At 33.1% G+C, this 15,707-nt stretch overlaps 1 protein-coding gene across 1 annotated transcript in view; it reads right to left on the bottom strand.

Annotated features, from left to right (window-relative positions):
* The window catches only part of LOC110575489 (bifunctional heparan sulfate N-deacetylase/N-sulfotransferase 4), a 258,954-nt gene extending 252,284 nt beyond the window's left edge, over window positions 1-6,670 (bottom strand). Inside the window, exon 1 of the mRNA XM_021684468.1 lies at window positions 5,693-6,670. Within this exon, the coding sequence (XP_021540143.1) occupies window positions 5,693-6,670 (978 nt within the window). The remainder of the gene's footprint in view (window positions 1-5,692) is intronic.
* Window positions 6,671-15,707: the final 9,037 nt, after the last annotated feature.

The following is a 15,707-nucleotide window of genomic DNA, read 5'->3' as shown; positions in this document are numbered from 1 at the left end:
TTTGTTTGAGGTTTTCTGAGATCACTACTAACTTTGACAAAATACATTGCGTAGAGCATCTCTTTTCAATCAAGCCAAACTCAGCTTACAAAAATATTTTAATGGACACAGTGATTCTAACTACGTTTATATAGAAAATGAATCATTCTTATAATAAGCCTCTGATAGTGTCTGCTTATCTTTTGAACCAACTGAGCACCTTCAAATAGTATACCTAATTCTTGCAGCTGGGCATCTAAGGATTCCATGCTATACTAAATGCAGTCCTTTTCTTAGAGTCCTAAGGATTAAGGAGTCCTAGGTCAGTGTAAGGACTGCAATTTCAGCAAATCTTGCTGATGGCTCCTCTCTTCTGTACAGCATTATTGTTATGCCTGGGCTCCTGCCTTCCAAGTTCCCTGTCATGTCCCCTATGCTGAACAACATATTGGCATATGTTGTCACATCCTACCCTTCTTCTATGATTAGGACACTGCTTTCTGTGCTATTTTTCTCAGGTGGAAGACTTTCTTTGCCTACAGACTAATCCCAGGACTGGGTACCTTCAGTCTGTTGTGAAATATCTTTGATCAAAGCTACTCCCACCTGCCTGGGCCACTACTTAGCTGTTCTGCTACCCATACTGATGCATGTTTTGCAAACTTAGAAACTGCCAAAGAACTTTCAATTGCTGCTTGCTTGATTGTCTGACTGGGCCATCCATCCAACTCCTATTGCCTGGACTGTTCTGCATTGCTGAATCTACACTGGTTGATATGTGTCAAATCTGGACTCCGTTTATCACATATAATTTTTACTTTTCAGCTCCCTTTTTGATAGTGATCCATTCAGTCTAGGATATCAAGAATTCCAAAAAAAAAAAAAATAGTTTCCCTATTAATTTGTTAGATGTAACAACCTGTTTCATTTCTAATTATAAAAATGTTAGAAAACTAATCTTTTCAATTACCAATGTAGGCTTTCTCATCTTCTGTGTCAATATTCATAGCACCAATAAGTTCCTGTTTTCTTAGATCATGACTTTAGAAATCATGAGATTTTTTTCTTTTTCTCTTCCAACCCTTATTCAAATGATTAATCAAGATTTTAAAATTTTCTTCTATGGTAGATTTCTTCTTTCCTATTCATAGCAACCTGATCCCTGTTAAATGTGACAATTCCTACAAATGTTTGAACTGAGATTTTATTTAAATATTTACATTAATAATAGAAAAAAACTGCACAAGTATTTTCATTATATCATTTTCTTGTGTAAAAGCTTTCAAATAGCTATTGGAAGTAACCAAAACTCATTTACCTGTATTGTAAGATCCTTTATTAATTGTCTCCTTTATATCTAATAAATTAACATCTTTCATGTTTTGGTCATTCAATTTGCACTATTTATTTTGCATTTTAAATCTTTGAACATATGATTTTTAACTCAGGAAATATATAGTCAAATAAATGCATGAAAATATCCAGGTTAAGATATTGCTAAATTGTTTTATCTGGATCAAGCCTTAGCACTAGTCTAGGGTACATCCATTAAAAACACCATGTGGAGGGAAAAAAGAAAAAGAAAAGAAAAAGAAACCAATTAGCTTGCTGACTTTCTTTCTTTCTTCTTTCTTTTTTTTTTTTTGATTCCAGGTTTACAACATAATTTTTTTTTTTCTAGTTCTGCCCCCTACTTAGAATATACAAGCCACTTGTTTTGGGACAAACCTCAAAACTACCCTTAAATTATTTGTCTTAATGTAGTAAATCAATTCTATGACTAATTAGTCCTGCACTCACCAAATAGTTAAAGACAGTATAATAATTGTCAATTAAATGTTTTCAAATCATGTCTAAGTTTCCTTGTTATGTACTTTCTCATATGTACATGTATGAGAAAAATGTCTCATTGTCTAATTTTGAAGTTGACTCATGTACATGAGGATGCTAAGTGAGACTTAAGGCCAATGATTATTCAGGGACTTAAAGAGAAATCCCCACCTACTGGGGTCATTAGGACATGTATCACCTTATCATAAGAAGTAGGACTTAAGATATCTTTTGAAATATAGGTAGATTCAGAAAATATATTTTAGTCAAGGCACAGAAACTGAGAAAAGAGGTCAAGATAGACATGAGCAAGCTATAGCTGAGGAATAGACAGTGGGCTAACCTAATACAAGCAGTATGTATTGAGAAATAGTAAGAATAAATGTTGAGAAGGTATATTGAACTGGACCATATAGAACCTTAAAATAAGAAGTTTAGATTTATTAGGCAGATAATGTCTTATAGTCTTATATACAGTAGATGTTCAATAAATAAATAAATGTATTTCTTTAAGAAATGTAAAGACATAAAAATGCTAATAATGATATGTTGTTGCCAACAGAGAAAGCAGCAACAGGTCACAGAATTGATTAAAGCACCAAAATTATTGATGGCATCAATAATAAATCTGATTTCATTGCCCATGTGGAAGCTTACGTTCACCATGTTCATGTTTTCAAATCCCTTATTGGGAAAGAACATTTATTCTATCTTAGGAAACTATGAAAAAAGAACACATTAATTCTACAAAACATCCAAGACTATACAAAATGTTCCAACCAAGGGTAAAGCATTTTCCATAGAAATCAAATTAGTGGGCTGCAAGAAGTTTTTTAAAATTAAAATTTTAATAATCAGTATAGCCATTTATTATTTTTGCTTTCCCTAAAAATACATTATTGCTCAACTGTTATCACATTTGGAATTAACATTACATACATATAATTAAGGCCATCATGAATTGAGAATTGTTTTCAAAACTAGTAAAGAATAGATTCAAGTGTATAAGACATCACCCTAAATAGCCTGAGGTCATCCTGCTAATAGAAGTTTAGATGTACAGGAATATTTTGTGATTGCCTCTAAGACCACACAGGAATATTACCATATTCTCTGATGTTATTGATAACTAATATTTTACAATCATTTGAAATATAGTTAGTTTCTATAAGATCATATACATGAATAATTTTTCTCTTATATCTTGAGTTTATACATATATATGATAAAATTTTGGCAACAATTAGATGATAGTTACTGCAAATGCCTGAGCTTAATTTTGCTTGCCTTGGAAATGAACCTACTGATTTCTGTCTCAAGGGCTTTGGTTGGAGGAAGGCATGATGAAATCAGATAAAGTATGTAAGTTTCTAAAAGAAGCTAAATATATGGTAGCTTAGGTTAGGTAGAAGAATGAAGTGAAAAGAATATGGGTTTTCAAGTTCAATTAAAAAAAAGAAACAACAAAACTCATTCTCTTTCCACTGTATCAAATGCTGTGCCTTAAAAATGTTAATTCTTTAGCAGTATGATCCAGAATCTTTGTCTCAAAATGGGAAAATGTGCTCAAGCTAAAATATGCTAATATATTTTTTGTCAACAGAGTGAGGTGGTGTTGCAGGCAAAACTGTGTTTGAATTTGTTGTAAATGCTCCCAGATATATGCTCCAGGTTTAATTGTGGGAGTGGCCCAGGGAGAGTCCAATCATGTAAATAACCAAGAATTTTCAACCATGACCCATATGCTTTCCCATATGTGTTCTGCTGAGGAACAGAATACCTCTACTCTCTATTTCAGTATTATATAGAAAAATTTCAGTGACCATGCAATACTCTTGTTCTAGGAAATTTGGGGAGAATTTGAGGGAAGATGGATTTCTCCTCATTTTTACCAGTGTATGATTGAATATTACAACACCAGAAAAGGGACATGAGGGTGAAGAACATGGGAGTATTGAGAACTTTTCTACACATAATTTAGAATTCTTTTCCACAAAATCATAGTTATCCAAAAATAAGGTCAAAATAAAAATCAAATGCCAAGTACTGGGACTATAATTTTTATATTTGGAAAACTGTATTTCCTCTTGACCTTTAAGTAACCAAGAGGGTAATAGCCCTCAGTTCCAATCAAGTTTCCGATAGTCTTTGATTAACTTTGATTGGATTAGTCTTTGATTGGAAGAATCACCAAAAGGGGCAGGAAAAAGGATTTTCTTCAAAGTGACAGTGTGTGTGTGTGTGTGTGTGTGTGTGTGTAGAGTATATAATTAAGATACATGTGCACATACATACACAAACTACATATATTCCATATACACATACAACATTTCTGATCCTTTCTCTGCCTGTGACACTGTTCTAGCTTTCATTAAATTTCAGTATTCTGTTAATCCTTTTGGGGTTATGTCACTTAAGAAGTCATCAGTGAATATTGTATAGTGATGAATAGCTATTTGTTTTTATTCAGAGTAAGTGAAATAGCTGAATATGAACTGAAAAAAAATTTGTTAGAGTTATAAAAACCTTTTCAAGTCATATATTTGTTAAACTGAATTAAGAAACCCTCTCCTTTTAGGATTTCAGGATAGGAATCACTCAGAGATGCTTATGAAGCATATAACCTCTTCTTAAGTTTATGATTTTGAAATAAAAATAAAACTAGAATTTATACTAATTGAAGGAATAGTAAATACAAAACAAGTAAGAAAAAAAAAAAAACAGAAAAATCTAGACAGAACTCAAGAGGCATCACTTAATCCCTTTACAACAATGTCAAAAATGAAATATTTGGGTACCAGTCAAGTGTTGCTTCATTCAGTGGTTCATTAAAAACAAAGTTCACTGGTTCACATGTACTTTGAAGATTTTTAGACAGTGATCTTATATCACTGGTCTTAATCATATTTTACTTTGGTGGTCATAAGGTCTTAGGATGGGGAAAAATGCTATCATTTTGAAGTAGTATTGATTGAGGTTTCATCTTTGGGGGATAAAAAAACCAGAGTTCAAAAAACATGATATGATCTTAATAATCTTTAGTTCTATTATAATTTTAAGTCGTGCCCTATTATTTCTGTTTATATGTTTGCTAAACTTATTTGTCCAAGAATGAATTTAGCTATATACAGGACAAGACAGGCACAAATGAGAATATTAAATCAAGATGAAAAAGAAGGAATTATTCTCAGAATTACCTACCTAACCTAGTATACCAGATTTGGCTTTTTCTTTATCTAATAGCAATTGCAAGGTGAATTTGTTATATAGTCAATTTGATCATAACTAGAAGTACTAACACTGTTGTGTTACCCAAAACAATATGATAAATTAATAAAAGAGATAATAATGGAAGACTTCTAAGTTCAAGTCCAATACATTTTCCCTATAAAACTATATTTACAAGTGTATGGACATTTCATATAAACAAACACTATGCTTCCTGGAAGTTACAAAAGACCTTGGGTTCCTTCTCCATCTTGTATTTCAACCACCATTGTCAAACCCAAGTAGGGCAAGGGGATCAGCGGAGATCGAGTTTTATGACTATATTAGTCTCACAGCTACAAACCGCAACATCTAGAAAGGGGAGACAGTTCTACAGGGTTCCACCTGAAATGGTCAAGGTCTAAGAAGAGACCAGGAGATTAAGTTCAAATATTCTTTGGGATATTTTAGTTCTATCCCTTCCGAAACATCTGAGGTATGTATGTGAGGAGTAGTCAAGGCTTAGTTCAAAATTTTTCTAAATGCCTAATTAATTTCAAACACATGGCATCTGAAAATTTTGTGTAATTAAGAATCTAAAATATTCAAAATTATATTTTATTAATACCACAGTTAGTGAAATAAAAATTACGATGTTATTTATAAATGTTCTTACCTTCACATCGTTGACATTCATCCTTGTTCCCTCTTTCCCAACAAAGATATCATCAATGTCCACAAGAATATATCTGTCCAAGGACAGTGTCAGTCTCTTCCCTGACAAGAAGGAGATGGCATCTATGAAGATGAGCTTGTGTAGCCAAAAGTTTAAGTTGTTGCCAAAAAGAACTCGCTGAATTCCATCATGAAGTCCCAGATCTTGAATCACTGTCGCATAGAGTGGTTTGCTGGATGAGGATGAAAGGGATTTTTCTGTCTGTAATTCAGTTAAAAGCACGGGCTGGTAGGTTGAATGATTATATTGGAAAATAGTCCAGTCTTCCCCAGGAAGAGGGCCTTTCTCAACCTTGGGGGCTTTGGTAATATGCAGCAAAGGAGACTGAGGGTTGACAAAACCATCCTTTAGAGCTAGATTATTGAAAAGGTTTAAAGGAAAGCCTTTTAATTGTGTACTTGGTAAGCTGTTCTCATTGGCTTTATGAAAACCGATTACACTAACACTGTATTCCACACAGTATTTTTCTAAAAGCTCTCGATTCCATGAGTCCATGCTGACATACTTCAGAATATTTTCATAAATGACTAAAATATATTTTCCTTTGCCATTATTTGTAAGAGGAGGTATATCCCCCTTGCCGGGGGCAATGACCATTTGGTACTGAAATCGGCTAGACTCCAAGATAGCTATGATATCTTGACCAAGTTGAGAGTACTGGCTCTCCACAAATAGGAGGACAGTAGGATCAGTTTTGGATGTATCAATAGGTTTAACTGTTTTTAGCTCCAGTGACCGATATGGTAGACTTCTGATGTCAGCACATTCTGCTTCTGTAGTGGTTTCAATAAGTGTCATTTCCTGTTTATAGCCAGAGTACAGAAAGTAGGCAGAAATGACAATGCTCACCAAGCAAAAGGTAGCTAAGAGAACAATCAATGTTCGAAAACTTCTCCGAAGCTTCACAATAAGATTCATTTTTCAAAATACTGCTTTGGAAGTTTATTCCAATTTCTTTTTCTAAAGTGCCATAGTGAATAAAGTATGAGATGGTGCAAATATCACTTCCCACAAGTTCATGTAACCATCGCAAACCATGTAAAATGTTTGAAGGGATCACAAGTAAGTTAAAGCTGGAAGGCAATAGAGCAGGAGATCAAAAGTTGAAGAAGAGATTTTGAATTTGTCCAATACCAAATACTGATGCAGAATCCTTTAAACATTATCTGAAAAAAAGGAGAAATGTAATGACTAACCATAAATAGAAATAGAAATACTTATGTGATATAGATACTTATATATAAGAAACATACATATCAAAGATAATTTTAGTGTGTTAATATGCTAAAATATTAATAGTCTGAAGTTTATAATCTAGGTTTTTACTATTAGAGTAGATTTTTTTCGTGTCCTCAAGAATACAGAATCTTATTTGATTTTGCCAAAGAGTATATATACACACATATTGAGATAATTTTTCAAACTAACCATCTCAAAAAAAAAAAAAAGAGGGGTAAGAAAGAAAGCTTTAGTGTAAATGTTAATTACCATAAAGATGGCTTCTACAGGACTGGTAAACATTATTTACATAAAGAATTAGGAAATCAAATATTTGTGTGGGAGTTGGAACAGTGAAACATGCTCTTAAGTATCTGTTAAGTATCTGGAGAGCCAACCTGAGGGAATGATTTTGTCTTAAGTATATAGTTGTTACAGGTTTTTCCCTTTAATAACATATCCTTTTCTGAAGGTACAGGGAGACACTTGGCCTTCTTCACTGTAACATAGACAAGATTTCTCCTCTATTCTTAGAAGCAAAGTGAGAGAGAAGCTATGGGAGAAAGAACAAGATGGGAACAACCATCCTCAGACCTCTCTAATAAGGGGCCAGGAACCTAGATGAGAAGGACAGCTTTGACATGTTTGTCTCAAAGCGCATTCCTAAATTTGGCTTACTCCTGTAATCAGAATTAAAATGGAATTTTTATTAATTTATAGTTTTATTCATTATTAATTTTTGTCCAACTATCAAATGTTCTATTTCCCTATCACTTTCTTTAGTTCAAAAGAAAAGGAATGTAGATAGAACTAAAAAAAAAAAATCTTCCCCAAATGGCTTCACCACAAATGGACATAATTTTCCATCATTAGATTTTTTTTTTTTGATGGATGACTGATTTTTAGTGAATTGTTTTCTAGAAAATTTTTCTTCATTCTTCTCAAAACTGTTTTAGACTATTTATGGAATTTTCCATTTCCCAGTTTGCCAAACTAGTGTCAAACTAGTGGAAACAATCAAAAAGTTCATGCTTTCAATCTGTGATACACATACTTTAATATATAATAATGCTGTATATTATTGACATACAACATCATAAAAAAATCAAAGTAACCTCTATTATAAGAGTTGCATATTGTATATATTGTAACATATTGTAAATACTTTATGGGTTTTTATATTTTGTTTTTTAAATTTAAGGAATCTGTGTAATTAATGGTTATTAATGATTAAAAACTTGATTAAAAGATTAAATGATTACACTTTATAATATTATATCACTACTTCCATTTTATATTTTTATGTTCTGAAATACATTTTTCTTAGTTGGTAATTTAAATAAAGTTCAGTAATAACTTGAAATAACTTGTTTATACCTTAGATTTTGGAAAAAAATTAAAACAATCTCAAAAATCTATAATTTGAAATTTTACAATTTCTACCATTTTAATTCTTCAGATTCTAAATATATACATCTGTACGTATATATTTGGAGAGAGAGAGAGACACTTGAATTTTTGCTTGTGAAAGACAGTAAACCCATTTGAAAAACCTTCCCAGTGAGTTCATATTTAATTTAAGGGAAAATTTACTTCCATGTCAGGGACTTACTAATACTGATATGAAACATAATTCTTTAAGATGATTATTTGCTTTCCAAAAACTTTTCAAGTGTTTCAAAATTCTATTCCCTATAAATAAATTGAATTGCATTTTACTAAAAACAAATGAAATACAGCAATAAAAAGGCTTTGGTTTGGTTAAAATATATAAACCAATTATACCCTATCCTCTACTTTTATATGTATCTGACAATTTTCATAAAGTACATTTTAAAAATAAAAGTTAAATTAAACAATATATATAATAAATATTGAAAGAAAATTGAAATTTGCCAAAGGAAATTATGTAGTCTTCTATGATGTCTATTACTAGACTTCTCCAAGCTTACGTATTTGATTTAGAAATCCATTTAAGCATACATGTTATTAGCCCCATCCCCATCCTCCCACCCCCCATATCACCCACAAGAGCAGAAATCTATTTAATCCACATACTTTGGGGGTTTGCTTAGTATTTTAAAAATAAATTTAGTTGGGAATTTAAAAAGAAACTAAATGCATGACAAGTTAATACTTTGTTACATCCTTATCTATTCTGACATTAAAGATGTGATTTTTATTTTATTTTTTTAAAATATTTTACTTATTTATTTGACAGAGAGAGAGAGAGAACACAAACAGGGGGAGTGGGAGAAGCAGGCTTTGTGCTGAGCAGGGAGCTTGATGCGGCCTCGATCCCAGGACCCAGAGATCATAACCTGAGCCAAAGGCAGACGCTTATCGACTGAGCCACCCAGACTCCCCAAGATGTGATTTTTATTTTTGAATACACAAAAGATGAGATGTCAGCTTTGCGTATTAGAACAGCTCATCTTAATAAGCAATAGTGAAAAAAACTAAAAAGCATATGGAACTAGAATCTGCCAACCAAAAGAATAAATAAAATTTAAATGTGACATTTATTTAACATTAATATGTTCAGAGTTAGAAGAATGATAGATACATGTTATTGCCATTGTAGATATGTGAATTTGAATGTGTGTGAGTTTGAGTATGAGTGTGTGTGTGTTTTAACCTAAGGAGTTATCCTTCCATTCAATCCTCCCACTTATCCTTCCCTAACAAAAATTAGCCAGTGGAAATGAGGAAGTCTGGACAATAAAAGACGGTATACCAAAGATGTTTACTTATGTTCTATGCTTGAGATAGGAGACAGTTTGGCATTGTTACTGATGCCAAAGCGATGTAGTCTGTGATGTATCTGAATCTCTTACTGTGAAATAATAGAAAAAATCATACATATATGTCTGCTTTCCAGTTCCTGGCACAAAGCTCCTAAAACACTTGTAATTTCCTAAGTGATAAGAGCACTAGGAACATCTTTTGTTCTAATATTTGGTCTTTGACCCTGGTTCCTTAACACAGAGCTCCTAAAGCCCTTGGAATTTCCTGGGTGATAGTGGTAGCTTTTTTCCTAATGAGACAATGCTTGGTGGGATCCTGGTGGTCACTAGAAAGACCAAGCCCTGTTCTGAAGCTTCGAACTTTCAGCTTTGCCCCCATCCTACAGGAAGGGGAGAGGGCAATTGGGTCAATGATGGATCATGATCAAATGATGAAGCCTCTATAAAATTCCTAAAATTTGGGGGTCTGTAGAGCTTCCAGGTTGGTGAAGACATCCACAAACCAGGAGGGTGATACACAGGGACAGAAACTCCTGCACTTAGGACCCTACCATACCTTATCTTATGTATCTCTTCATCTGGCTGTTCATCTGTATTTTTTATCATACAATAAATTGGTAAATGAAAGTAAGTGATTCCAAGTGTGTGAGCTTTCTAGCAAACAATCGAATCTGAATCCACGGTGAGGTCACAAGAATCTTTGATTTGTCTCAAAGTCAGCGAGAAGAACCTGGGATCTACTACTTGCAATTGGCATCTGAAGTGGGTGGGGTCAGTCTCCTGGGACTGAGTCCTTAACTTGTGTGGTCTGCACTAACTCTGGGTCATATCCAAATTGAACTGAATTGTAGGACACCCAGTTGGTGTCACAAAGCATTGCTTGTGTGGGAAAACCCATACATCTAGAGTCAGAAGTGTTATGAGAGTGGTAGTAGAGTGAATGTAAAGAAGAAACACAACGAGGAAAAGTAAGTTTACTATAAACTTATCTAGTGCTGTGCGCATCACAAAGAAAAAAAAAGCAAGGCAGCATGTAGGGTAGGAACACCAACTTAAGAACCTTGGAAAAGTCAAATAAAATTGAGATCATTTTTAAAAGGACACGTATGTTAAATGAGACATATAAAAATAGGGATATTCATTTGAGGATAATGGTGAAGACATTAAAATGCTGTTCCAAAAGTCTAAAAAGATGTGCCATGTGTTCTTAAGGAGTCTAGGTGATATGCTAAAGTTTTTACTTTACTTTAATCCAGTGCAGTGTGCAAGATGAACCTGAGACTGGTTAGCAACAAAAGGCACAAGCAGGAGCTATTTGCCCTGTTTTCCCCTTACACCATGATGTCTTTCCTTATAGAATGAATGGGCAAATGCATGGGTGACCAAGTAAAAAGCATCTGTGAAAAATATCTATTTCCTTAACCATCATACCAAGTGAGTTAAATAAACTTTGATCCCAAGTCTGCTAAATCTGCCTTTCACATGTCCTAATACGTCTATCATTAAAAATTTGGAAAGGGGGGCACCTGGGTGGCTCAGTCGTTAAGTGTCTGCCTTTGGCTCAGGTCATGATCCCAGAGTCCTGGGATCGAGCCCTGCCTCGGGCTCACAGCTCGGTGGGGAGCCTGCTTCTCCCTCTCCCGCTCCCCCGCTTGTGTTCCCTTTCTTGCTGTGTTTCTCTCTCAAATAAATAAATAAAATATTTAAAAAAATAAAAAATAAATAAAAAATAAATAAAAATTTGGAGAGGGAGGGTTAATTATTATTTTTTGTGACAACCTATCCCAAAAAGTGGGGGTGCATGTCCCCTGTTCAGGCTTTGGTGAGAAAAAAAAAAGAAGCTTTTAGGTGCTGCCTTCCTTGTTCTCCTTTTCTTTTCTTTTTCTTTTCTTTTCTTTTTTCTTCTAGCCTTCCAAGTGTGACTCATCACCTCAGTGGTAGTGGAATAAATATCTCTCAGAATCTTTCACTCTCTTTGAAGATTAAATAATGTGAAAAAAATATTGTTTAGTGTATCCATTTTAAAAATATTCTTTGACTTATTTCCAAAATGCATTTATAGATTTTTTTTAAAAATAGTCTGTTAAATCCATTTACCAAGGGTTCTCAATCATTGTAAATTTCTAGTAATCTCTGGTAGCAGCAGAGAAATTAGTAAACAAAGCAACTGTAGAAACTATTACATTATTGCTATTTTTTGGAAAGAAGGAAATTCAGAAGTAAGCTGGGGGCTAGGAATCACAATGAATGTACGAGTGATTGTTTCCTTTTTGAAGGTGGTGTCAGGAGCTGTACAGATTATCACAGAAGCTCATTAAAATTCAGCTGAAATTGAAAAAAAAACCCCACAATATTTACCAGCATTTAATGCTGGTAAAAACACAATTACTAGCACTTAATGAGAGGCCACTACTTGACAGTCACTATGCTACATATTTTGCATTCATCATCCTGTTTAGTCATTATTAGTCTATTTTTAAAATGACGGAATGGAAATTTAGAAGATTTAAGAAAGGGTCTGAGATCATGCTGTGAGTGATTTTTGATGCCAGGGTTCTATGTTCCACCATTGCACTGGTGAGAAAAACCAAGTTAGATGAAACCAAAAACTTAGAAGTTAGCATAATTAAATAATCTAACCCAAATATCAGCCAGTTTTACTTCAATTCTAAAAGTTCAGATATTCAAAGCCAGAAATATATACCAAAAATGCAGAAAACAATCTAGATGTGAACTGGATTAGCGCAAAAGAAACTGTGTTGTAAGTTGAAATTGCCCTAAGAATTTGCAGTAGTTCAACTTTGACTTTTCATGATACATGGGGCAGGGGAGAACATATTTTATCAAGTATTGCATTTGCACTTGCTTCTTGAGTTTTCTCTTTGATTTTAGGAATATTATAAAGAACTAGCTCATATTTCATATTAATAAAGCAGTGATTTTTAATTAAAAATTTTGTTATGTAAACATTTAACCATTTATTCCCATATATTAATGATACTTGCACTCTCTTGGGGAGAATTCAAAAATTTATAATCATCTTTCAAGAAAGATGCATTTTCTTTTCTGAAATTATAGTTCACCAACACATAAATGGGAATGAAATAGGCCAGAACAGAAATATTGATGTACTTCATGAAGTGAGGGGAAGTAGTACTTTAGGAAATGTGTGTTTCATAGCTTTGTATGTGTATGTTTTTTGTGTTTCTGGATCCCAATGAAGGTTATTTCTTTTCTGGGTCAGAATAAAAAATGCTTGAAAAACACTACTCCAGAAGGCACAGCTAATTCAAATTATTTAACCTGGTTTTAAGAGAATTATAAATATCACAGAGGCTTTAGCTAAAGAAGAATTTATTCTCTTAAGATTCTGAGTGCTTTCTGAAAATATCCATTATTAATTCAACAGAATTTGAGACTAATTGGTTGATATCATATGGTTTGATCCCTTGGAGCTCCTTTCAGCTTCCAGGCCTCAAAATATTGTGATATTTTCAGCACAACCATAACTATATATATATATATATATATATATATATATATATATATATATATATAACTTTTCTCAGAATGAAGGTACAAAGTGATGGGTAATTGTCATATTTAATCAAAATCTAAGTAGTATGCTTAGTTTATGATTTTCTGAAATAATGATCTTATTACTCTTATATAAAACCAGTTGACTATCACTGAACTTTCATACATTTCATATTTTCTTGATTTCAGTGACATAATATAAATTTATTTTAGGCCCCAAAGTGTGCATTTTTATTAGTAAACTCCTAAAAGTGTCATTTCAAACATAATGATAATATTACTACCACCATATTGTATTGTAACATAATATTATACTAGGCACATAGCGCTGAGCTATCAGCTATATTTCACACTTTGAAAGATTATGAAGGGAACTCAGCAAATAGAAGAGTAAATGTCAGGCAATTTCTTTTATCACCATTTCCTGGAGATATAGAGATAGAGATAGAGATAGAGATAGAGATCGATAGAGCGACAGTGCATAGATATATATGGTGCCTATTTACCATTTCATAGGTCTTGTTCTCTAAAGCAGAAAAACAAGATGATTTTTCAAAAGGAAGAGTACATTTTTATTAAAATAAAAAAGCAAATATTTATGAGTTTATCTTGTTTATTAGAAAAACCTGAGAACTTTGAGAAGAAGGAAAGTACTAACTGGACATTTGTTCTGTTTTGCCATATAAAACTGGTCGATACAGTAGCAGAAATGCTATTTGTGACCAAGTGGAGAGGTCTAGTAAGGGAACTGTTGCATAGAACTCTGTATTTATTTTTATAGTCAAGATTTCATCAGCAATTTTTACCCTTAACACCATTAAAATAGTACCTCCAGAATCTGTAGTTCAGAATTAAATAGCATCAAACAGCTTTGGAATGCCTGTATCTGTTCTAAGGGTTCTTAAAATTCAGACAATTCCCTTAGGACTTTGGGATACTTTGAGATAGATCTGTGACATCTATTTCATTTTCATGTAAATTTGGGGATAATGTTTACGGGGTATTCAGAATCAAACTAGGACCATAGGTGCCTCAGTGGCTCAGTCAGTTAAGCCTCTGAATCTTGATCTTAGCTCAGGTATTGATCTCAGGGTTATGAGTTCAAGCCCTGTGTTTTAAGCCTACTTAAAAAAAAAAAATCAAACTAGGACCAGCTGGGCTGTCTAAAATTCATTTCAATTTTGGATATGCTCCTATTTTCTCCCTTAGGGAAGAAGCAAAAATATTCATCCAGCAGCCATTCAACACATAAAAGTATTAACCTTTATTAAGAGTATACTATTTCCCAGGCACACCTACAAATTCAACTGTAACTCATATCATCATAAGAATTACCTAAGTTCTTTTGTTTTCATCTGTTCTTAATTTCTTCTATTTATTTACTATTTTCCTTTCACCTCCAGAAAATCTTTCTTTTTTCCTTTCTTTCTTTATTCTTCCTTTCTTTCTCTTTTTCCTTTCCTTTCTTTCTTTCCTTTCTCTTTTATCCTTTCTTGAAAATCATTCTTTTTTTCCTTTCCTTTCCTTCTAAAGTTACCAATTTAATGTTTTTTTTTTTCAAATTAGATTTAATGTGAAGAGTGTGAGCATTCATCAGTTGATCTATATAACAATGTTTCCATTTTTTCTTTCCATATAAGCAATTTATATGGGAACCACAAAAGGTAACCAAAGAAATACAATATACGGTATACTTCTTTGTTTAGATATAGTCTTATTAACAATTTTATCTCAAAAGGAAGCTCTTTTTCTATAAATTGTCTCATCTATAAAGGTGATGTTAAAAATGTTTTTAAAAACTGACACTGCTGAGTTTTTTTTTCTTTACAAAATTTATGTATATTTGTACAACACAAGCATGAAAAATTTGAAAACCTGGAAAAGTACAAATAAAAATAAACATTGCCTCACAAAAACCTCTCATGTATTTCTTTCTAGCTCTTTCTCTATAGGTAATTTGTTTTTATGGGTTTTTTTTTAAGATTTTATTTATTTATTTGAGAGAGAGAGAATGAGAGACAGAGAGCATGAGAGGGAGGAGGGTCAGAGGGAGAAGTAGACTCCCTGCCGAGCAGGGAGCCTGATGCGGGACTCAATCCCGGGACTCCAGGATCATGACCTGAGCCGAAGGCAGTCGCCTAACCAACTGAGCCACCCAGGCGCCCAGTTTTTATGTTTTTTAAATGTAGTTGTGTATGTTTACTTTTATATGTTTTTATGAGGTTGTGACTACACAAAAATAATTTTATCCTATAAAACTTAAAAAACATAACTAGTTATAATCAAGGGGAAAATGATGAAACGCTTCTTATATCATACCTCATTGCTTTTTCATTTCTATTCCTAGTCATATTTTGAGGATTTCAGTAACTTCTAAGCCTGATAGCCCCCAACTTCCCTTTTTTTAAAACATTTTATTTATTTTGAGAGAGAGAGCACAAGCATGGGGAGGG

Source organism: Neomonachus schauinslandi, chromosome 2, assembly GCF_002201575.2.
Source record: "Neomonachus schauinslandi chromosome 2, ASM220157v2, whole genome shotgun sequence".
NCBI classification, from domain to species: Eukaryota; Metazoa; Chordata; class Mammalia; order Carnivora; family Phocidae; genus Neomonachus; species Neomonachus schauinslandi.
Note: the sequence above shows the minus strand (reverse complement) of the source record. Positions and strands in the feature narration are given on the sequence as shown.